Below are 25,923 nucleotides of genomic sequence, written 5' to 3' on the forward strand. Positions count from 1 at the left end.
CTCTCCTCACAGGGCTTCACCATCCTCCTCATCCATTTACCGCTTTCACACCTTCACTACAGAAACAGGCTCTTCACCTCGTTTCACCTCGTCAGCCAGTACGCGTCATCGAGATCAGCTATGTTGGCAGTCTATGTGAACGGAGAGAGCTGAACTAATCTGGGAAACAACATTTTCTGTTCTCACTTTGAGACATTAGTTTCACACTCCAAGGTGTGACGGCGTGTGGGTGTTTGACCCACCCACTATATTCTCTGCAACAACAAAAAAAGGTGGAATAAAAAGAAGGAAAACAAAAAGATTCAAAAAGATTCATTCAAAATCTGTGATAAAAGAAGGTTCTTTCAATATATATATTTCTGCATATATACACACTTATCGACAGTTGTATGTGTATATATATATATAAAAGCATGTGAATGTCCATAAAGAAAAGCTTCAACAGTGCATTCATTCTTGTACAGCAGGCACAAGCAATATGTGCGACCAAAATTCACACAGACATACAGTACTGTACACACAGCTGTGAGACACCTCTGGAAAAAAAGATAATCATGATCTCGTGAGGTGACGCAGCCAATCAAAAAAAATACAACGTTCCAAACTCTCCCTCTCTGACCCCGAGAAGTAAAGTGCAATCAGTTTGTTCTGCTGATTAAAAAGCTTCGATTCATTTCACATGGGGGGGGCTTCAGCTGTTCTCCTCATTTCCTTGTTTGGGGTTAAAAGTTGACTGTTATCGATGAAGTCGTACAGCCGGACACTCTTTAGCATCCTAGACGCTGAGCCCACAGTTCGATTGGTCTGACAGTTCCTTCCTTTGAGTATTGATGGTCTCTCGATGTGCCGTCAGCAGAAAGGCTGTTCGCTAGCGGGTCCACTGTGTTGTTAAAGCACCACGCACCCTTCATTAAGACGCCGTCTCGTTCTTTGGAACATAGTCCCAGCTGTCCCTCCGAATCTCCTCCTCTTTCTTCTTGAACTCCCTCTTGAAGAACCCAGCCTAAGGAGGATCGCATCGTTTAGCATCAAATTAAACTAATGAAATACAATGACCTACCAATAGATATATATATATATATATATATATATACAATGACCTACCTATATATATATATATATATATATATATATATATACACAATGACCTACCAATAGATAGATATATACAATTACCTCCCAATAGATGCATTGAGCTTTTGAGTTGCTGTACAATGGTGTTATATATATAGATAACACACCATTGTACAGTATATATAACACCATTGTACAGTACAGCAACTCAAAAGTTAAATGCATTTATTGGTAGGTCATTGTATATATATATATTAATCTTCATGTGATGCATTGCAAACTTGGCACTGCACAGTCTAGCAAGGGAGCCTAAGGTAAGGGGTGTTGTTTTGTAAGTAGGAACTAGAGGTCAGGGAGGGAGTGTGCAGTCTTGTAGGGGGGAACTCACCTTCCAGAGGGCGAATATGAGGGCAGACAGAATCAGCAGCCCCACTAGCAGACTGACCACGATGATGAAGACCTCCACTGCAGCTGGGGCCTTCTGGTTGAAGTGGGCCTCCAACACCACCTACAACACCAGCACACGCAGCATACAGCCTGTTACATTATGATTGACACATCCAGCCTGTTACATTACGGTTGCCATTAGGGTTGGGAGGTTATACCATATACCGCGGTTTTTGAAAATATTTGTCAATGAAATACCGCCATAAAATCGTTTTAAATTGCTAATAAACTTAAGCCTTAAGAGTGTTTGTCTAGCACCGCTGTCTGTGTGGTTGAAGATGCTATGAAAGTGATGACAGAACTTTTTGTGAACCATGTCATTGTCAAATAAATAAGCTGCCAAAAAAAGATGTGTCACGTGTCCAGCGCGTTACAGGATGGTGTTGGTATCTCTGAACCACTGGAACGTTCTTGTGTATTAAAACACAGGCACACTGGTAGCATCTCATCTTCTCACCTTTCTATGAAGTAAATACTGTATGAAGCCTGTCATTATGACATATTGGTACCATACATATAATGTTGGTACCATACTTCTACTTGTTTGAGTTAGGAACTCCTTTAATGCAGAAGGTTCCCACACCTTCTGAAACATCAAATTCAAGCGACTTTCAAGACTCAATTCCCTCAAATTCAAGCACCCAACACGGCATAGTTTGAGACAGATCTAAATGAAATATAATAGGAACTATCCGCTCACAGACAACAATTAAAAAGAGAAGCTTGAATGTGTGAACACTAGATGGTCTCTTGCCTTCTCTACCACAGCACAGCAAACAATATATTGTGAAATATGTGTTAAGTTAAGCAATAGAGAGACTTATTTACTAGTTGACGTAAAGTAAAAAATGAATATATAAATATAGATTTTTAGAGAGAGAGAGGGGGGGGGGGGGAATTCAAGCACTTTCAATGACCCATGTCTATTTTCAAAAACTTTTAAGACCTTGATGCAAATTCACAAACTTTCAAGGATTTCAAGGACCCGTGGGAGCCCTGTTTTAATGTTCTGAAATCCAAGGTTCTAGGGATGTGGTCACTTGCCTGGGCGATGGGGCTGTGCTGTAGGAGGATGGTGTGAGGGTCCTCCCTGGGTGATGTAATCAGGCCAGTACTCTCCAACAGCATCGTTCCGTGACGACCCTATGGGACAGGATCAATAAATGGACTGACTTACAGTATATAGCGCCTTATTCCAAAGCGCTTTACAACGGCCTCTCATTCCCCCATTCACACACACATTCACACACCGATGGCGGCAAGCTACCACGCAAGGTGCCGGGCCGCTCACTGGGAGCAATTAGGGGTTCAGTGTCTTGCCCAAGGACACCTCGACATGTGGCCAGCCGGGGTTCGAACCGCCAATGTGCCGAACTTGCGATCATTACATGCCGGCTCTACCTCCCGCTCCACAGCCGCCCCACAATAGAATAGAAAACGTTATTGTCCATGCAATGTGGACATTTGCCTTTGCCTTCACAGTGGCATAGGCAAGACACATAAGATGTCACTAAAAATACACACAAAAAACATCTGGAGTACTTAAATGATTCCACTTATTAATAACTAATTATTATTATTACACTAGAGAATCTTCCTTCTTCCTCATGAGACTGATTCCTTAAATGATTAACAAGACTTGAAGGCTTTATTCCTAAAGTGTGAAGTGTTTACCGGTGACAGCTGTAGAACGGTGGGGTTCAGCTTCACTTCCATGTGAATGGTGGCTTCCTTGCCAGTGTCCAGGTCTCCAAGGTTACACTGCAGGGTCATGCACAGGTCATCTCCATGTGCACAGTACTAGGAAGGGAAAGGACACATCCATTGTGAATTCTCACTTCCACACCCAACATTTTATGGAAAAAAAAGTGGTTCATTTGAACGGATGATGGGAGATTGTGGAACGTACCATTCTGCGTTTGGTGGTCTTGGAGAAGAAGAAGACCAGCTCCTTGATGAAGGATGCCCTGGGCGCGTCACAGTCATCCTCAACACTGAGAGAATTCTTAACGGTGCATTCACCATGAGACGTCTAACAAAGAGAAAGACAGAATTCAATATTGGTTAAAAATAACGAAATAAAAAGATTTCTAGCAAAATGCTTAAGTGAAAATGTGTGATTAACGTGGAAAGAGTGACAACCAATTTGCATTTCAAGTTGGTCTCATGATATTCTGAAGAACAATGGACTCTTATGTGGACATGTGAGTCTTCACAATGTGTTGAATGTGTCACATCCTCACCTGGTAATCTGTAATCTGGAGTAATCTGTATGGGTGTGGTGATAACGTTTTGGGAATATCAATCTCAACCACAGTGTTGAGTGCTTTGCTTGGACCAATATTGACAACCTGAAAAATCAAGGCACACGACAAGCTTGTCAGTATAAACTCATTCATTTGATTGCACATATTCAGTCATACGTCTGCACTGTTCTTTAATGTAACAACATCATGTACAAGCATGCATTTCCATGTTTCTAATTCATTCGTAACACTGTTGACCCTACATCTATCATGGACCAGGTCTGTCATATAAGAGATTATCTCCAGGGGCCTCATTTATAGAAAGTACTTTGGATCAAATTTGATCTTACCCGCGTCGTACGTAGAAAACCACGTCAAAGTAGTGATTATATACAATTTCAACGTGAGTCGATTTGACCGTGGAAACGATCGTAGCTCTACGTCAGGTATTGACTTTACTCTACGAGTTATTACAGGCATGTGAGCCGCACTGCCTATACTGTAATTCATGCGAAGTGAACGTGGCTCATAATAAAATTAACAATGTTGTTACCAGCCGAGAAAATTAGTTTAATTCAAGATTTAAAGGTAACTGATGTTTATGATTGTATTTCAGTCTTCCTTTATATTCCTCCGGAGCTGTCAAGGCAACGCCATCTCCCCTTCAACATGCCTATAGTGCGCTCCACAAAGGACCTTGCCCGGCCATGCGCTAAATTATACTGGATTTTCCTCCGGTGTCTGGGGGTTCGCAAAGGGAGTGAGCAGCCATGTTTTCAATGTCACCTGATAAGAATAAGACCATTATATTATTACAGTATAAGCATTTGCCTGGTTAGTTGTCATCAGCACTCAAGTTGAGGGGGGATGGCATCCCCCCTGAAATAAAAACGGTCAAAATCATCCCCCTTCTAAAACTGCCATCCCCCCTTTCCATCCCTTACGTCATTTTATCAATGAACGTGGTATTACTGCTATTTCAACATTTAGTTTTGCGCATATTGAGTAAAATACTGTGGGCGAGGGGGCACGCACACATGCAATGACATTTTTACCAAGTCACTGACACTGAAGTCACTGACGCTGTGGGGATACTAAAATTGTCCCCATATGATAAAATCCACCATCCCCTCTGATTTTCTTTTACAACTTGAGGACTGGTTGTCATGATTAAACGTTACAAATGCAACTTACCGAGAAGCCACCCTTCTCTGCCCTCTCCCGCTCACCTGGCTTAATTCAGCCGCTATTATTGAGCCGGGCGTATATACAAAGCTCATTCACCTGCGTTAATTTTCAAGTATATTTGGTATTTATAGACTTTAGTATGTTCGCAATTTTAAACAAGCGCAGCCCGTTTTATAAATAAAGCTTACGTCCGTTTAGAAAAATGTGCTTACGTGCAAGTTAAAGATGACGTTCAAGTACTTTTTTATAAATGAGGCCCCAGGACTAACCTATCCTGGATAAATAATGATTTCAGCTGTGCCTTTTTACCTACTAAAAGAGCCGCCTCAGAGGTCAAATGTTTTTGATACAATGCTCAAGCTTCTATCTACACACAACGACCACTAGTTGGCCGCTTGTAGATTAGCCTGCTTCCTACACAGAAAAACAGAAAAATTGCTTTATATTAGCTTATCTTGATGTGATTTTGAAAATGTAAGGTTACTGGGTGGTAGAACGCACATATCTAGGAAAAGTCATGAAAGGAGGGTCCTGAAATTTGAAATCTTGCAAAGATATAAAACGTTTCTTTACTCAAATGACCCCTCACGGCTGTTCTAGTGTTAATAGAATAAAACCAAGCTAAATAGAGTCAATAAACTACCTTGTAAGTGTAGTTGAACCTCTCTGTGTAGCAGTCCACTGGGGTGGGATCCTGGGCACCAAACACAAAGGATGTAGGAGACACGAAGCTGAGAGGAGAGGAGAACAGAGGTTAGTATCTCTGACCACTACTGTACTGCTGCTGAGAGATCACTACCTCAAGCAGAACAGGAGATATTTGGGAGCATGGCGTTTGTCTCTCTGGTAGCCTCTGGTAGGCTACTTTTGATTCAAACCTACAGATATGCTCTAAATCTCCATCTACCACTGAATCCTGAAGCCACATCTGGCCTCCCTAAATCAGTTCACTGAACCGTGTGAGATGTCATTAAGGCGCTGCAGTGCCAATATACCGTAGCACATGACAAATACGTACGTAATGAAACAACCTCTAGCCTCTACTCTCTCAACAACGTTCATCTGAAAGGATTCTTTCTGGTATATTAACCACTTTGCTCTCTGACAGCCCAGGTACATTTTCATTTCATCCATCAAATTCTTTCAGACCTGCACAAGTAACTAAGGAGTGAGGGCTAGGGGTTGTTTCTATGCAGGGGCTGTCATTGAAGAGAGAAGTAAATCACTGTTAGATTTGTGTTTTACCCATGAACATTGACGTCCACTCCATATCTCAGTGGTAGCAACAGAGTGGCAGAGTTGTCATGTAGAAGGTCCTCGTTTTCATAATTATCTCTGAGGAAAGACAATAGGAGAAAACATATACAATTCAGGGTTTCCGTTAGAAAAATTTGCCGTCGGACATCGTGTCCGGGAAGAATTCGATTTACCGGACAAACGTGATATATTCCGGTCATCATATTAAAATATAATAAAATTTTTTTTTTTCAAAATCATATTTCTTTTTTTCAAATCTAATATAGCTGTTTGTCGCGGTGATTACTGTTGTGTAGCGGCCTATATATGCCATTTAATGTCTATTTCTCATCCGATACGATTAGATGCGAGCTATATAATATATAATAATATAACATGATTTGACGCATGCGCGCTATGCCATGCGTCAAATCCAGCGCTGAACGGGCGCCTCACTGGGAACTGAACAGACAGCATCGATCATTGAACGGACTCCACATTACGTTAACTGAAGTTTGTTAAATTGTTTGGGATTAATGTGAGTTTTCTATTTTCTCTTTCCAGTTTTACCCTTTTTTTTAAATCAATAAAACAACGTCATTTCTATAACCAGGTCTCGCTGGTTGGGAAGGCATTTCGTTTCGCTCGGGAGTATGACAATGGGGAGAACATAACTGTTTATTGAGAAACAATTGATAGGCAGTCTGGGATACGTATATAAAGAAATACCACAATGTCTAGATGTATAACATTTTATTGAACAGTAACAGTGCAAGCATGTAGGCTTCTGGCGTGACACGGCTAGCCTAATTTCCGTTCATATGCCTTTTATCAGATAAAATAAAATAGAATAAAACTCTTTGAAAAGAAATAGGCTTTAAATTAACTTGCAATGCGTATAGGCTAATTTCCGTTCGATGTTACAGCCTAGGCTATGCCTTTTCTCAGATAGATAGGGGATAGCCCTGTAAGCTCATACGGGTCTGTATGTCGTCCTGAAGACCGGCTGTTAGATCATATCGCTGAAGTTTGTCTCCATCTTAGTGTAAATGTTGTCCGTTTTGTTTGTTATCCTTGTTATTGTGCGATAAAGTTAAAGCGCTCCGCTTCGGGACACCATTTTCAGCTGAGCACCAAACACACACACACACACACACACACACTCGTGTAACACTGCCCGAGAGAGAAGGACCCGCCCCCTTTAGTTAGCCTATAGCCTATAGGCTAACTAAAGGGGGCGGGTCCTTCTCTCTCGGGCAGTGTTCTGTGTGTGTGTTTGGTGCTCAGCTGAAAATGGTTAGAGGGAATTATTTTCACCGGACATTTATGTCCGACGAGTTTTCAACTTGTCGGACTTCCACTAATTTTACCGGACAAAGACCGTTAATTACCGGTTAACGGAAACCCTGATACAATTACTGATCTGGATTACACTTTTTCTTTTATCAAAATATGTTTTCTTTCCAATCCTTAGGATGCTTACTATAGTCTACTTTGAAGAGGCCACCACATATCTGCATGTGTCATTGACACACCTGGCTTTAACATATTTATAGCCTAATTCACATTGGGAAAAGGAATTATGGCAAAAAAAAGATATACTCAATAAATAAGGACAGGTCACAGAAATGTTACACGTACAATACTCAGTAACCAGTGAACAAATACTTGGGAATGATAAGTGCTACCAGAAACCAGAAACAAAGGGTTCTGGACAGCTGAACATTCTGACTGCATTTTTTACCCAAACAATGAAACACAGACCGCCAAAAGTACTTCAAGTCACCCAGCCGATTAGCTATAATGGCTACAGGAAATGACAACACAGGGAACCTAGCCCAGTCTGATCTGAATGATTCAGCACCCCCGAACCTTGGTGCTGTTGACCAGTTCCCCTTAACAACGGAACAAACACCTATCCTCACAGTGCTCTTTTTTTACTAGCCTATGTTGTCCTGTTTGGACTAGCCAATAAATAGAAATATGTCACCGTCTGCATACATTCGATCTGGCCAAATAGCAAGACGTCATCTAAATATAGTAAGACTTTCTCAAACAAACATGCCGTTCTATTAGCTCATGTCTTTTGGAGAGTGTATCTGTTTTAGGGCTTCAGGCGTTTGCACTTACCCAGAGGTGTTTATAGAGATGCTAACGTCGCCAGCGCTGCTACTCTGGTTCACGTCCAATAGGAAGCTGACGTTGAGCTTGGCCAACGAGCTGAGGTACAGGTTCCCCACACCGCAGTCGTACCCCACCACCGTCTTGTTCTCCTCCACCGCGTCACACGTCACAGAGTTCTCCTCCTTGAAACCGTTGAGAAAGACAATTAGGTTGGATGAGTGTTTTCGTGACACGCGTCGAATTAATGAACTTCCACTCTCTCAAAAGCCTGGGGGTTCTCTCAAGAACTACGGAGTGTTTCCCGCTTCCTCTTTGAGGGGGAGTTTAGACTCAGATCAGTAATAATAATAATAATAATAATATCTTAGATTTGTATAGCGCCTTTCTCAAACCCAAGGACGCTTAACAGATTTCATAGACAGACAGACAGACAGAACAGTAAAACAAAGCAAAGAAACATAGACAACGAGAGTGACAAACTGGACTAAAGGCCAAAGGCCTTAGAAAACAGGTGGGTTTTGAGGGTTGATTTAAAAGTGTCCAGGGTAGGGGCATTGCGGATCGCTGTGGGGAGAGAGTTCCAGAGGGTGGGAGCTGCCACACTGAAAGCTCTGCCCCCGAAGGTCCGTAGGTGGAGAGTGCGGGGGGTGGAGAGCAGACCCATGTCTGAGGGCCGCAGGTTCCGGGAAGGGGTGTGTTGACAGAGAAGGTCAGTGAGGTACTGGGGGGCGCAGGCGTGGAGGGATTTGTAGGTGAGGAGGAGGATTAAGTCACTTTAGTTTAGTCGATTGTAAAGTTGCTTTGGAATAAGGCATCTGCTAAATGCCAAAAAATGTCAATGTAAATGTAGTTTACCATTTTGTTATGTGGGGAAAAGCTCTAAACAAACAATCGTTTGATTTGATGAGTGTCAATGGAGTCATTGGGTGATTGGAATACGGGAATAACAGCCGCTGTGGGTGTCGCGTCACTTACTGCGTCCAGCACTTTGATGTAGTGCAGGTTGTTGGGGAACCGCAGCTGGAGCTTGGGGAGGAAGGCGTCATCTCCCGCGTTGACCAGGGTCGTGTTCAGCATGATAGTCTTCCCGTTGCCCAGCGCAAAGTACGCCATGTTTTTGTGTGACCTGAGAGGGGGAAAAAAACGTATTCTTTGAAATTATATTTCAAATCTCAATCGACCTAAAGGGAAATGACATCGCTGCTTTACCTAACATGGACTGCAGTGCTTCCGTTTCCGTTAACACTCAAAACATTCCAGTGTGACAGAGGAGAGCCCTCATGTCTAGGACCTTAGCTCATCGGGCTAACACAGTCTTGTGGTGCGACACGAAGTCGACCCGAGTTCAAACCTAGTCGCTCACAGCAGTTTTACGACTAGCCTTAGAGGACATTTTTACTCGACACAGTCACAGTTAGGGAGAGATCATAGACTGTCCCTGTTCTAAAAGAGTCTCAGTGGTTTCCAGGGTGTTAAAGCAGCGCATTAGTCACTCTGCACCTTTGGGAAGGGAGCTGGAGCCTAGGCAAGCGGGAGGGGAAAAAGGCAGCGCATGATCAGCTTCTCTGGGCCAAGAACGGGGAGGGGAGGTTGAACATGATGACTAATATCTTATGTTGAAGAACTGCTTTGTGGGTAAGTGGGGCTGGAAGGTGTGTGTGTTCCAGTCTGTTGGTGGCGTTTCCATGACATCAGAGTTCTGTGAGTAGTTTTTTACAGCCTGATGTTTGTCAACCTAAAGAGCCTGGTGCTGGACACACACACTCTCTCACGCACACACGCACTCACGCACTCACTCACTTCTTCATGAATAATCAGATCATGTAGTTGAGGTACAGGAATTAGCCTGCGTTCATGGGGATGTGTGGCCATGAATACACGGGTCCAACCCTGCTCCCAAAGGTGTAGTTGTATAGTCGTAGGGGTACGCCGCTGGAAAGGTCTGACTCAATCCCATTCAATTAAATAATATGATCCTACATACTGTCAATGTCATTTGTTAAATAACAGTAAAACTCGACACGTCTCAGCTTTGGGCAGGGCAGATATTAAATATGGGAAGTAACAGATTGTGACTTCCATGGTCAGCGGTTTCCTGTTATTTTGACACCCTGTGTGCGTGTGTGTGTGTGTAATGTTCACAAGGTGGGTTCTCAGACAGGGCGTCTCCGCATATCTCTCTCTTACACATCCGTGCAAACACACAGACACAGACACGGACAGAGACAGAGACAGACACAGACACACACCACACACACACACACACACACACACACACACACCACACGTGTCTCATATTGGTCATGTTCCAAAACATCCCCACAAAATGTCTCGCATTCAGAGATCATTCATAAAAGACCCAAACAACAATGACATTCTTCAATCCTAATGTGGTGAGATGTCACTTACTGAGGTAACACCAGGCGAGCAGACACCTGCAGGTCAGTGGAACAGTTGGCCATCCCACAGTAGCGAGCAAACTCTGTCTGTGGAGGAACGTTCAAACAAAGTATGTGATGGTGATGATGAGGATAATGATGATAATGAGCATTCAACTTACAATCCAACTTTTTTTCCTTTGTTCATCTACTATACCATGCATTAAAGAGTAAAGAACTAAAAAGGTTGCATCGCGAAAGTCCTCCCTCTCTCTCTCGGATCCTCTCTCCTCACAAAACAAACCTGGGAGGAGAATATCTAAGGGGACTTCTTATCTTGGTTCTTCTCCGACGCATTTGGAGAAAGAGGTCGACCGTACCGTTATTCTGGTAACCATAGAGACCTACCTTGTTGGTCACGTGGTTGGTGTATCCTCCCCTCTGCTGCAGTATGGGCTTCAAAGGAGGGAACAGCTTCGATCCGCCCTTATAGATGTTGTGCTCTCGGAGAGCGAACGTTACCGCAAAATGGATGGGGGTGATGATATCTCTGACGTCTTTCTACGAAACGAAAAGAGATGAGAGGGTCTGATGATGACAGTGTATTGGTCATCTCTCTACAGAGAGAAACGGACATTCTTAGGCTTCAGTTCCTGACATTGCAGCAGATCAAATATTATTTTATCCTCTGCAATATCAGGAACTTGAATTTGACTCTCTTACACTCGTTGTAATGTGACGTACACTCTCAAAGTTTCAAGTTTATTGTTACAAGTAATCTCTCTTACAAAGGAAAGAGATAACAAGGCTGTGGAGGTATCTCAGACGCTAAATAAAAAAAAATACAGAGAATGAGAGCATTCATTTCAAAAAGAGCTTGTGTTTGTATAGCACACGAGAGAAGGCGGGGGGGGGGGTGTTCTGGCTTATCTTTGCTAATTGCCTCTCTCTCGCTCTCTCTCGCTCTCTCTCTCGCTCTCTCTCGCTCTCTCTCGCCCTCTCTCTCTCTCGCCCTCTCTCTCTCTCGCCCTCTCTCTCTCTCGCTCTCGCTCTCTCGCTCTCTTTCGCTCTCTCTCACTCTCTCTCTCGCTCTCTTTCGCTCTCTCTCACGCTCTCTTTCGCTCTCTCTCACTCTCTCTCACTCTCTCTCACTCTCTCGGCTCCATTGACCATTGAAGGTTGAGCAACACCAAAAAAAACAAGAAGAGCATGCGTAGGATACCACGAAACGCTCGACTAGCTCCAGCGCTCCACACTTCCTCCTTATTTTCAATAAAGCACACTTGCTGCCAACATGGTTTCAGAGGCCACACTCCAGGGGCTCGCCTCTCTGTGAGGTTTGGTCACACACACAAACACATGGTGTGGCCTCCTTCTGAGACGGCATGCGAAACCAACCACACTTCCCCACCACACCTCATCTGTGTGGTGGAGACTGAAAATAGACACCCAACAGTGGCTTGTGTGGGTAGGAGAGCGCTAACCTATGTACACCGACCCAACGAAGGTCAGGGTTAACCAACACTAGAGGTACTTTGTACACCAAACCCATGTGCACGGTATACAGTGTACCAAAGGCGGTCGAGCGAGAGTGAGACAGTCAGGACTGTTGTACCAAGGACAACCGGGGTACTGAACGTGACAAAAGCCCTTGAGCCATGACACACACACACACACACACACACACACACACACACACCACACTCACTTTGTCACCTCACCTATTGTACAGTAACTCCCCATCTCCATAGGGTCCCTGCCCCATCTGGCGCGGAAGACATTCATTACCGTGGTTACCCATTAATTAAACTCTAAAAATACCATCCCATAATACAGCCCCCTTGTTTGGGGGGGCTTCCTGACAGATAATCACACATGTTTACTGTCCTCAGACGTAGCTGCCTATTAATAACGGGGCCGGGCCAGAGAGAGTGATCCATTCATTAGTGAGTAAACCATGAGCTCGCTCAGATGGTCCTGATTACACAGCCAGAGACTTGTCGTGTGCGCATGGTGTGTGTGTATGTGTGGAGTGTGTGAATTAGTGAGTAAACCATGAGCTCGCTCAGATGGTCCTGATTACACAGCCAGAGACTTGTCGTGTGCGCATGGTGTGTGTGTGTGTGTGTGTGTGGTGTGTGACATTGGTGTATGACGTGTGTGTTGGGGTGGGGTGGAGTGTGTGTGTGCGCATGTGTTTGTATGTGTGAGTGCCAAAAGAGACTCTGCTGCAAACACCTGGCACATACGTTCCCCTCCCCCAGCCCCAGCTCTGTTTATCCCCAGTCACTTCCCAGAGTCCTCTGCTCCCCCCCCTTCTGAGCTTCCCAGCATCAACGGCTGACCTTATCAGCCCTGCTTTATCAGACGGACATTTCTATGAATCACCGATGACCCATATTATATCAGAGCCTCAGCTGTGTCCAGCGTGATCATAAGGTAATGATTTCTAGCGTGTTCCGCAGCCATGACTAGTGACGTCCAAATGACTCTAAGCAGGGCCCTCCAGGCAACGGAGGCTTCTCAACTGACCGGGGGTCAGTCCTTTGATGTCTCGCAGCCAGCCTGGTGTCATGCGACGTGGTTCCCCCCCCTGACTGTTTCTGTGTCAGATCCTCCGGGGTGCGTTCAGGATGTTTTAAGTCGACAGAAACCAGGAACGTTGAGGTCAGGGGAACTTTTAGTAACGGTAGTGACTGTGACAGAGTGCTGTGATTGATGTAGCGTGTTGCTTCGTCAGTTAGCAAACCCATCACCCCCCCAAACGGACCAGCCAACATATCTTCAAGGAAGCTGAAGAACATACTGTTGCGAAACGTAGCGAGACATTTAGCCAACTTGAACACACCCCTGTCGTCTGTGACAGTCTGTGACACGTTCAATATGCCCCCTTATGACTTGTAGATTGACAAATATGCAGAAAAGAACAAAATAAGAGTGAGACGTTGTTGTAATTGTAGGACGTAGATCTGCCCTCACCCTCAGGATGGCCCGGTGGGCGACACAGGTCATCTGGTCGTGTCTGGCCTTGACTCGCCCCACCGTGGTGTTGGAAGTCCCGTTGCCATGGAAAAAGAAGCGGGCGGGGAAGGACTCCTTGTGGTGCGTGTCGGCGGTCAGGTTGTACTGGAGCTCTAGAAGAGTTGGAAGGCAGGAGGCAACCAGTTAGCAACCAGTTAGCGTATGATGCAGTGGTTATTCAAAAGAAACCCCAACTGTTGATTACAGTTGCCCCCGGCCCATCAACGACTTTCACGTTGAGGAACCATCTAACCAATGTGTAATTGTAATTTGTGAACTCCCTAACATCTGAAAGCCACATGAAGCGGGAGGACCATTGTTTGTTCGTATCAGTTCATGATGTTGGGAATGTGTTGTGTATAAAACACCTGTGACAATATCATTTCTAGAAATCCCACCAACAGTAGCACACTTGAGTTGAAGCCTAAGTACTTGTCTCTCTTAAGCCCAATGCACACGGCGTGCGATTTTGTCGCACCGCCAAATTCGATTCCATTGTTTTGAATGCATCTCAATGAGACAATACACACGGCGTGCGATGCAATATTGTCGCACGAAAACATTAGATTCTCCATTCACATTCATTGGTGTGAATTGAGAATCGAATGTTGGCGTGCGACAAAATCGCACGCCGTGTGCATTGGCCTTTATACTTGTCTAACGGGATGTAACAATACACTTGAGACTGAAACACACTCCAAAGAAAGGGTTCCAATCATGGTGGGCACTCTCTAGAATGGACAACATCAGTACATATCATCACCTTCTTAAAATAATGGCTTACGTCACTTTTGAGTTATGTTTTTGCCTAAATACCATATATTCTAGTTTAGGTTAAATATATTGTTTTTTTTCCGCAAAACTTGAAAATATGACTTCATAGCCATTATTTTAAGAAAGACTTCCAGGCCAAGCCTCTCTGGGTGCTTGACTGGCGGTAACGGACTCTGTTGTCAGTGGAATGCTGGGAGGAGATAACCGTTATTGGGGCGGGGGTGAATGTGGTTGTCCAACTGCCTTCAAGGCCTCAGGGAGTATAAGATAAGATGACTAAACTGACAGCGATAAACGGACGTCCCTCTGGGAGGGTGAGTCAGTGTTGTGCCATTTGTGAACCGTTAGAAGACCATTACTTCTTTCTAAACACTTTTTTCCCCTCCGTTTCCTTTTTTGTGCTTATCTTTTCAACTCCTGCTTTATGGAAGGCCTTTTGGCTTCCTTCCCTCTCCCGTACACCCATCTACAGGCTTCACTTATTTGGTTCTGTATGTTCAAAATGTAATCGAATATATATACCTACTGACTAGAGTGACAAGACATTGTGCAATATGACCATTGCAACATAGGATCTTTTAGTTGATTACTGCGTAGTTGATTACTCCGTAAAACCGCACAGGCTACTGTAAACTAAAGCGTTCATATGTACTTTCATTTAGCGCTGTTGAGACAGGAACATATTGGCGACCCAAACATTTGAGCTATCTTTTTGTTTGCACCGCTTGTGTGAATGACCTTGACTTTGGTATTTGTCGAATATCTCTAACCATTAACACAGTACAAACATAGAGGTTCCCACAGCGAAGGCCTATGAATGTGTGTGTGTATGTGTGAGTGTCTATGGGCCCACCTATCTGTCCAGGGAAGCGGCGCGCGCGGACCCTGAAGCACACGCTGACGTTGGCACACACGGCGGGCAGGCCGCTGTCGGAGCACAGCGCCACGGAGCGGTTCACACTGACGGGCAGCAGCAGAGACGCCTCCACCATCACCACCGGCCGCGTCCTGGCACAGCACCACAACAACAACAACAACAACAACAACAACAACAAGCAACAGTCAGTGATAAACAACTTTATCGGTCAGCACAGTACTCAAAAGAGTAAAACATTCAATGTGGAGTTCATCTCTATTGCGTTCTATCTTTATCTTTACACAAACGTGCAGTAAGTAACAGTTCTATAGGTTGACATTTCTACGCGGACATGTCGATACGACGTCGGTAATTCCTACGTCCGTACGCCTCCCTCTGTACGCGTGATCGTCTCAGCGCTACATGCACGATAAGTAACGGTGGGCTTTGGATTCTGGTGAATGCGGTACTTATATAGCTCCTTATTCCAAAGCGCTTTACGATGGCCTCTCATTCACCCGTTCACACACATATTCACACACCAATGTGTTTGGGATTCAACTGTCTTGCCCAAGGACACCTCGACACGTGGCCTGGACAGGAGGAGCCGGGGATCGAACCGCCGACCATGCGATCGTTAGACGCTGGCTCTACCTCCTGAGCCACAGCCGCCCCTCATCTTTAGGATGTGTTATCTGTCTGTGTTTGTGGTCTTACCTCAGGATGACAGCCGAGTCAGAGAGGAAGGCTCCAACGGCCACGTCTGTTGGCGAGATGCAGATGGATAGCAGTAAGTAAATACGTAAGTAAGTAAAATGTATTTCTATAGCACCTATCCCAGACCAGGGGTCACAAAGTGCTTTACATAGAACATAATACAAGAGCAAATGTTATAGCAGGTTAAAATAGGCAAACAAGTGAAAATAAGAACAAGTAACAAACAACAAGTGTACAACAATATCAACAGGACATTGGAGTTAGCCAAAAGCCTGTCTATACAGGACAGTCTTAAAGCTGTTTTTTAAAAGCCTCGACCGAGACCGCTGATCTAAGATCCAAGGGAAGAGCATTCCAAAGCTTGGGAGCCACAGTTTGGAATGCTCGATCACCCTTGGTTTTTAATCTGGCACGGGGGACAACCAACAAACCCTGGTCAGAGGACCTGAGAGACCTACTGGGGCTGTAAGGAAGGTTTCCGCCCTATCGGCACATCTCTGTAGACGTAAAGCCCTGAGCCAGTTCATCAGTTTTACAACTGCCTTCTAACACGCCATCTGTCCTGAAACTAGCCCCGAGTGTCCATCTCAGCAGAACGAAAAACATGCAAAACCCATCAAATATGTCAACTAACAAAAGGTTTGAATTATTTGGTATTTAAAGTGCAGTTTAATGTACCAGCTTACAAATTAAAATTAGACTGTGAATGTGACTCCCACAGTCAAACAGGATATCCTGTTTAGGTTCCAGCCTGTCTCGTGCAAGATGAGAAGCAGCCGAAGCAGACATGTCCCAGATCAGACCACCAAGGGCTTAACCCCCCCCCCCCTCATCAACCTTGTGACAACCTTGTGACAACAATCCCCCTACCCATGTAAAGATCCTGTCACTGGACAGGATCATTACTAGCTCCCACTCGCTCTCCATATTCATCAACGTTCTAAATCTGGACGCAGCATGACATCATCACAGCGAGACAGTCACAGTGCGCGCTACTGTTCGGTCGGTGAGAAAAAGACAGAGTCGGACATTGTATTCGAGACTGTTACGTTTTGACGGCGAGCAGTTACCTTGGTAACCGTTTCCGTCAACATCGATGCCCCCGGACACAGACTGGCCGAACATCTTTAAGTCGTTACCCAACACGGCCCCAGTGATCCTCTGAAGGAACAAACAAGAAGAACACATGATTATTCATCCAGCCATCTGTAGGTTCCTGTTCCGGAAACAATCAGAGCTTTTTAAAAAAAAAAAAGGAAGGGGGAGATCTTACATGGATGCGAGTAATCTAATAGCATCTTGCGTTCTATATCTGTCCTCTGATACGGTTGTACCCGTATGTATTCCATAACCGCACGGTCGTTATGTTTAATGTGACGGACCCGTTCGACCTTTTCTCACACACACACAAAAGCAAAAAGGAACCCAACAACAGTTTTTTTAGGAAATTGCAGGCACTTCAGTTCAGGCACGCTTCGGTTCAGACTGTCTGGACGCACACAGAGAAAACAATGGGACAATTGTCACAGGATGGGGGGGGGGGGGGGGGAGAGATATTTAGTCAGGGAGGGAGAACCCTGAACCCCCCCTCCCCTCACTCCTTCCTTCCTTCCTTCCATCCAACCCTCCCACCTTTCTCTATCCCCTCCCTTCTCCCCTCCCTCCCTCCGACTTTTTCCTCTTCTACCTCCCCCCTCCATCCACCCCCCCCCTCTTCTGTGCTAGCCAGCTGGTTTAGACGGTATACGTACTTGAGAGAAGGCCTGTGAGATCCCACTCTTCCTCCCATTGTAGATATATATAGCCCCGCGCAGATCTTCCTCCTGTGGAGCTCCGATGGCCACATCTGGAACACATTAACAGGCTTACAGGGAAGCAATGGCTTCAACAACACCCCCGACATATTCAACAACACCCCCCCGCGCGCCCCCGACCGCACTCCTCTCCTCTGAACCTGCACGTGTCTCTGCCTCCCCCCGCCCCACACCAGAACGCACAGGGACCTGCCACAGTGTGTGTGTGTGTGTGTGTGTGTCTGTCAGTTTAAACTGGCACTTAAGACTCATGTAAGTGGTAGTTGGAACCCCCACTAGGCCCTAGCCACCCTAGACAGGGTGCCTGTGGTTGGCTGGTGAAGCTCCACTGTGAAGCTCCACTGTGGAGCACTGTGAAGGCTGTTGTGTGGAGGAGTGTGTGTGTAGCAACAGTTATTCAACACCACAGCAGAACCCCTCTAACCCCCCCCCACGCCCCCTCCAAGTGTTGCAATGTATCCTCTCTGACAGTTAGCTCTGGAACTGCCAATTCCTCCCGCAACTAACGGTAATATGGGGAAATGTGTTAGTGTAAGAGTGTGAGCGCCGTCTCTAAGAGAGTGTGTGTTTCCTCGTTCCAAATTCAACGAGACAGAACGTCAGTACCCTTTGCGAGAGTATATATTCATTTGAAACCCAAGTCATAATTTTGCTGTCAAGCAATAACAGGCAGACAAGACATTATCATTACTGGGAAGTAGAAAGCGTTTCTGTATGTGTGTGTGTGTGTGTGTGTGTGTGTGTGTGTGTGTGTGTGCGTTACTTACCAGAGAAACCGTCATCATCAATATCTCCTAGATTTGTTATGGTCTCCCCGAATCGTGCGGCATACGAGTCACTCCCCACCAACTGGAACTCCTCTTCTCTCATATTAGCCTGAAAGAGACACATAACATGCAGCCCTCAGATTCCTATCCCCAGGCTAATAGGTCGCATCCATTTAAGATTGGTTGCGTTAAATGTAGATGTGTTAGGGGAAATCAGCTCCATGATTGCATAATTGCAGTGATTTTGTCATTAGGGAGGGTAATGACTGAAGTTATTCATGTCACGCAGAGTTGCTTGTCCTCAGCGTACACCCCAACAACTGAAGCTGACATCCCCTGATTCAGTATTCCGGGACAGCATATCATCTTGCCAGATCATTATACATCTCTACCCTATCTCTACCCTGTATGTCTGACATACCAGTAATGACACAAATTGCAGAGACAGAGAGCGTATGAGGATAGGGAGAACATATTGAAAGATATAAAGTATCTGAACCATTTAACTAAATGTTGTCATTTGGGTGTCATTACCCCTTTAAGTTCAGATGGTAGTATGAGTGAGGTGTGAGGTAGTGTGAGGACATCTGTCATGTTCATGTTCGGTGTTGACAAGGGACTGAGACGACGGCATTAAAGGCGTTCATGAGGGTGCTGTGAAGATGCAACACATTACAGAGCTGCCTTCGAGTAGCTTGCATCAGCACGTCAACATCCAAACCGTCTCTGCAGGTTGAGCGAAAACAGGAAACTCGCTCACACCTTCATCTGTTCCCATGCCATCTATTTATAAACCGAATCTTAGCCATTTTCAGGTGTTCCTGTAAACTGCCTCACAAAAGCTAATGGTGAACATTCAAAAAGGTAATGGGCCGTAAAATGTCTTGAGATCCAAGGCGACAGCCCAACCCTCCTATAGCTCAACACAACTGCATGCTAACTTCTCCATGCTAACTTCTCCATGCTAACTTCTCCAGAGAAGAGGGTGAAAGAGGGTTGGACTCACGGCTCCTTGGTTGATGTAGACGAAGACCCGTCCCTCCTCTCGTATGGTGCTGAACATAGGAGCCCCCACCAGGAGATCTGAGAGCCCGTCACCGTTCAGGTCCACAGCACACACACTCGAACCAAAATACGAGCCCAGCTACACACACACACACACACACACACACACACACACACACACACACACACACACACAACAGCATGATTTATAGTACAAAAGAGTATAGTTGAACACAGTACAATAGTAGAGTAGAGTACATTATAGTATACAGAAGAATGACATTCATGGCGTTTATTCAAAGTTTATTTGTCACTACATAGGCTACAGGGTATTCATTACGACAGAATTCTAGAATGTTCTTCAAGAATCTGACAATCCACCATGACAGTGATGAGGACAGTAAGGACAGCTACCGTATGTGACGATTCTCACCTTATTGCCCTTGACTTCGGTGATGATCTTCAGCATGTTTTCCTCAATTCTGAATATGTAGGCCTAGAGAGAAGACACGTGGTCATATCAGAGCTTCATATTAACTATGGTTGGGTGCACGGGTCCAGAAATACCTTGAATTTCAGGATCATTTACTCTTTGGAAAAATGACTGGGAACAGATTGTTATTCACATACTGTATATATAATCTGCTTTCTACTGAAAAACCATCTCTACACAAGATTACTGATTTATTGCCATGGAATCAACTTGTCAGTCAATTGTTGGAATTTGGTATTTTTGCTCTACTTTGGTATGGTCATCACGTTTCAGCAACGTGAACAGTGTCCAAGAAAACAGATGAAACTCGTGCAAAAATGTGCACTGGATTGCCACGTGAATAAATTACGACCCGCTTCCTCTTTTGCTCAGTTACATGAGTTTAACAGACACACCAACTGGCGGTAGGAATAACAGAGATTCATGTCATATATCTGTCAATCGTACCGTAGCCTACCCCCCCTCACATTCCAATAGTATCCACTACCAAAACCCCTCTTAAGTCAAGTCCCAGGAATGGCTCCTGTGTAATCAAGGTCAACAATCAGTTGAGGAACTATCACAAGATCTAACAATCATTCCAAGGTAGTTCATGCAACCTCCACAAGGCTTTTTCACCAGCACCATAATTCATTATACATACATACTGTACATACATTTCACCCAGCATGGATATACTGCACTGAGATTTTGAATTCCCCAGGATCAGGGTCCCTGGTCGCCTCTCAAACACACAGATTGTATTGTACTTACCGCCTTGGACCTGTCAGTTCCTGTCATATGAGATGAGCAACACCTACAGTTAAGTGTGCTTTAGATCTGGACGGAGCAACGGAGACGGGGGGAAAAGCAACAGGAATCAAATTAACTCTTACCTTACCAGTCTGCCCATGCTGGGGCGCCCCTCCTACGACCTCGGTGGAATCGGGGTGGCTGAAGTGGCCGGCGCCAACGGAGTAGCCTAGCAACGACAAGCAACACAACGTTGGAGCCATTAACACATGTACAGTAGTATAGCAGTCATATAATACCAGTGTAACACTCTTATTACACATGGATAACATGGATGTAATAGTCTTACAACACAGGCGTAACACATACATGTAAAACAGTAATAACTGACTTATAACAATGGTATAACCAGAACACTAAGGCGAGAGTTCAAAGAAAAATATGTGACTGAGATGATGTGATAACATTCCTTTTAATTGGGGTTGTAAAATGGTCAAATAGACCTATAGTCTATTCAGCCACTCACAGGTGGCTTTCAAGGGATAATTCATGTTTGAGGTAGCGAGTTTCAGCGTGCTACTTTGGTTAAACACTGAGATACAGCTCCTTCTAACCCATGGAGAGCATATCATTATTTGCTGCGACAGCGTCAACAAACATTGAGCAACGGCGACAATGTGCACCTGACAATCAACTTCCTGTTCTCACACATCAGTAGTTCTGCCGCCTGTTTCCTCCTAAATCAACACTTTGCTCTTAATCTTAAACTACTGAAAAACAATCACCGGAACACTATACCCCAGTGTTCAAATGACAGTTTTACAACTTGTGATTTGAAAACAAGCAATGAAAGGATTCATTTGCTCCACTGCAATAACCTCAGTCTTAACTCTGATGCTGCACGACTTTAAGGGCCATTGTAAATGCAATACGTGTTACATTGCACTTATTTAAATACCAAGTACACAGTCATACAAACCCTAAAGTCAAATGTTGCCCGATTAACAATCTGTTTGGAGACATCAGGGTCTCAGAGGATAATAAGCCCCTCTGATTGTGCCCGGAATGTGGCGCAGGTCTGGAATGCAGTCTCCCACCACATGTCCCGCGCCTGACAAGGTTCATATCCTACTCCTCACCCTTCCCCATCTATAGCATCTCTCTACCTAGAACCTCATCTCTGTCACTTCTTACTGTCTAAATAAATCTAAAATCTTTTTAAAGGCTGTGGTTCAGGAGGTAGAGGCGGTGGCTAATGATCGCAAGGTTGTCGGGTTCGATCCCCTGGCTGGCCACGTGTCCAGGTGTCCTTGCGCACTGAACCCCAAATTGCTCCCAATGAGCAGGGCCGGCGCCTTGCATGGTAGCTTGCCGCCATTGGTATGTGTGAATGTGTGTGTGTGAATGTGTGAATGAGAGGCCGTTGTAAAGCGCTTTGGAATAAGACGCTTATATAAGTGCTGTCCATAAAGACACAATCCGTGAATAAAAAAGAAAACATTAAAAGATTGTTCTCATAGTCAGACCGTTACCTAGGTAACTCCCATAGAGGACAATGCTGTCATCATCCACATAGGCAGACAGGACCCTGCTGGAGGTGTTGTACACCAGGACAGACCCGGTCCAGTAGGATGTCCCTGGGGCCCCCATGATGATCAGATCCTGCAGGCACCAAGAAACATGCAGGATCACTACATAGTTCATCATCATCATCATCATCATCTCCACCTGTTCCACCTGTTTGCTAGAACTATGAACATGTGTTTTTTTTCCATGATGTTCCATTGGTCCTTAAACAGATCCTCCTTCTTTCAAGAACATTGGTTAGAGTGTGAGACTTTTCCTTTGCATGTGTATGACCATTATGCACGCACGCAAGCGCACACACACACACACACACACACACACACACACACACACACACACACTCACACACTCACACACTCACACACTCACACACTCACACACTCACACACTCACACAAACACGGTTTAAACTCCATCTTCACAATTGTGTACCTCGGTCAGAAAATTGGATATCCCTGCTTGGCAAGACCCGTAGTCTTCTCCAAACTTCCGTTGGTGATCTGAAGAGAGAGAGAGAGAGAAACACATGCACGTTTATTTAGACAGACAATGGTTTAACTATGATGCCCTCAGTCGCAGGTGGCCTTGGACACGGTGAAAGCAGAAACACATGGACACATTGTTCTGGGTGATTGACTGGCTCATAGGCTCTACGGGTGATGGATCATTTATGAGCATCCAGCTGGACCAGCATTCCTTCAGAAAGGCTCAGCCAAAATCCTTGGTATAGGCTGGTCGAAAGCATTAATAGGACATCAATAAAGGACTACTTGAAAGCCAAGAAAGGCCTGCTTGTGCACCGAACCCCCCTTCACTCGCTAATTTATGAGGATCTAGCATGTCTAGCAAGAATATTATGCAAAGGTAGGGAACTATGTACCTTTGTAGCAGGGGATCAATGGCTGGGACTGTTTCAGGTCAGCGTCGTAGCGGTAGCACACTCCGTGAGGAAGCTTGTTCTGTTTATCCTTCTTGGAGTAAAAGACGTTCTTCCAACGATGCCCACATGCCTGGAACAAGAGGAACGCAGCTGTTGAAGACAGCTATCGGACCACAATAGCGTACATGTTTCATCTTTGGTTCAAGACAGTGAGGGATATCATTTAAATAGGGTTCTATATTTCAATGATACAAATGGTGGAAGACCTCTTCAGTATATCTTATACCTCATAGAGTATCACCAACTTTCACCTGTTCATGTTGAACATCTCCTCATGTGACTGGGAAGGGCTGTAGCATTGTATACCTACCAGAACATGACCATCGCTGGGTTGTCTGGACAGACTGACACCCAGCCACTGGTTGTCACTCTCAGAGTCACACGTCTTTCCACATTGATCAACACCTGCAACATTATCCAAACACATGCTATGTCACTACCATAACACAAGCTGTAACAAACCCCATCATAGCACACACTGTGCCACTACCGAAACACAAGTATTGGTTCCTGATATTAAAAAAAATAAGGCAAAATAAGGATGTAATAGAAAGATGAAAGTCAGTGAAATATATTAAACAATTGTTTCAATTAAAACATACTATAATGTCAGCCTTATAGGAAGAGGGCAATCTTGAAAGTCAAGCTATACAGCTCTTCCTTTGGTATGAAAGGTTGGAGGCAATTTTCCACTAATTTTCCGTTTCTCAAGATTGAACAAACTTCATCATGAATTTGGGGGACCACACTGATGGCCAGCTCATTGGGATTTCGCGTTATTTGAGATGGCTCTCCAACCTTTTCACAAAGCCACATATTGTTTCAGTCGAGTGAATATACAAACCTGTTGGTATTTGCTGGCATTCCCTCTTGTCTGAGATGCTGCATTTAAACACTGCTCCCGGTGATTTAACAGAGGGGTGGAACGTTGAATTTGCAACCGGGGCTCCGACTATTAACCTATAACAGACAATGTGTAGATTAAAAGTATTTAATCCAGCTCATACATCACCACACTACCCTAGATGGATATAGCAAACTCACATAAATGATCAAAAGCCACTTAGATTCGGGCGGTTGTCTGGTGTCAAAAAGCGCTTTGTGTTCATTCGCAGCCCTACACTAATTAACACGCCCGACAGTGTCACACATGTTGGGACTAAATACCCGCGTTGTTTTCCCTTCCACAATCAACAACTGAAAACACTGGTGGATAAATTGGTGTGCGGCAACACAAAGTTAAAAAATAATAATTGAGCCTCTTACCATGTTTGTTGCCTGTTCTTGTGCAGCAGCACTGAATATCCAAATAGAGATCCATTTGGACCGCTAAAACTAACAGAATGATCTACATCCAAATTGTAAGCCTCTGAGACGCGCAAACAGCAAAAGTAAGCCAGAACCGACTTTAACACGCTCCAGCTGTTGAAATAGAGACTCCCCGACTTGTTTCGCTCCATTTTTCCCAAAAATGCCAACTTTTCCAACGTGTTCAGAGCCTTTGGTGATGGCAACGAATAAACACCAGAAAAACGCTGAGAATAAAAGACAAGGGGGGGGGGGAAAGAACACGACTTTTACATCCTTTAACAACTTTCCAGTGGCGACTGAGACTCTGGGCGCGCTAGACTCCTGTTGCGCTCCGTGCGTCTCTGCCCAAACTCTCACCAGGCGCACGGCTGAAACCCGTCACGTGAAACTTCTCAGAGTAAGAGAGCTTTGAACGGCCCAGGGCCCAGGGCCCAACCCTCATACCCACCCACCACACTCAGAGGGATGAGCACAAACTAACTACTAGAATGAAAAGTTTCAGAACGGCGTGATTCATTTATCTCACATTAGTGTATGTTGGCCGAACTGTTGCTGAATCAAATCAAATCAAATCAAATTTTGTTTGTATAGCGCATTTCTTATAAGATGCAACTCAATGCGCTTCACATAATGAACATTCTCAGTCAATCAATCAATCAATCAATCAGTACTGACAGAGCCGCAAGCAGGCAAAAGTAAAAGTAAAAACCTGTAACTACATTTATCATGGAGTTAGTAGACAGCAGTGTAAATCATAGATGAGAGAATTGTAGATGGAATGGAAATGACATGTTTTTAATAGAATCAATTCCCAGATGATTCTTTGTAGTAATTCAAGGATGAGTGCAACATTGGCCTAATTGTGATTTTGATGAGAGCAAATTGGAATGTACCATAGATGAGAGTAACTAAACCAGTGTGTGTGCAGCGGAATGTTATCCTTCTAGGCGAGACCAAGAGGTCTGGTATTTTCCCATATTCGTCCCGGACATTATGTGAATTTAACGTTAATGACCTGGTGAGCAATTTGGCAGGAATTTAGCATCTGTCAGGAGTTTTCTGCGTGCTAATAATCTCCTGCAGCCAGCGGTATTCCCATGGAGTAAATAAACTGGTGCAGCAGCGGTGGTCTCCTTAATGACCTCAGTTATTTTTGGTGTTAGCTCAGGGCGAAGTCCATTGGCCCATCGGTGGGGGAGACAAGTGCTGTTTGA

General features: G+C 44.7%; 1 protein-coding gene across 1 annotated transcript; it reads right to left on the reverse strand.

Annotated features, from left to right (window-relative positions):
• itga4 (integrin alpha 4) lies at positions 1 to 24,858 on the reverse strand (the record flags this gene model as incomplete). The annotated part of the gene is made up of 27 exons (XM_080536772.1): positions 1 to 1,003; positions 1,463 to 1,582; positions 2,566 to 2,664; positions 3,196 to 3,321; positions 3,431 to 3,553; positions 3,765 to 3,872; positions 5,599 to 5,686; positions 6,201 to 6,290; positions 8,322 to 8,497; positions 9,291 to 9,441; positions 10,725 to 10,801; positions 11,102 to 11,254; positions 13,673 to 13,827; positions 15,342 to 15,496; positions 16,062 to 16,107; positions 17,132 to 17,222; positions 17,813 to 17,907; positions 18,643 to 18,751; positions 19,649 to 19,786; positions 20,081 to 20,143; positions 21,016 to 21,101; positions 22,405 to 22,534; positions 22,891 to 22,958; positions 23,339 to 23,468; positions 23,709 to 23,803; positions 24,243 to 24,358; positions 24,665 to 24,858. The coding sequence occupies 27 exons, from the start codon at positions 24,856 to 24,858 to the stop codon at positions 911 to 913; spliced, it is 3,075 nt and encodes a 1,024-aa protein (XP_080392898.1). The 3' UTR covers positions 1 to 910.
• Positions 24,859 to 25,923: the final 1,065 nt, after the last annotated feature.

The sequence above is a fragment of the Nansenia antarctica genome, assembly GCF_963989245.1.
Source record: "Nansenia antarctica genome assembly, chromosome: 7".
NCBI lineage: Eukaryota > Metazoa > Chordata > Actinopteri > Argentiniformes > Microstomatidae > Nansenia > Nansenia antarctica.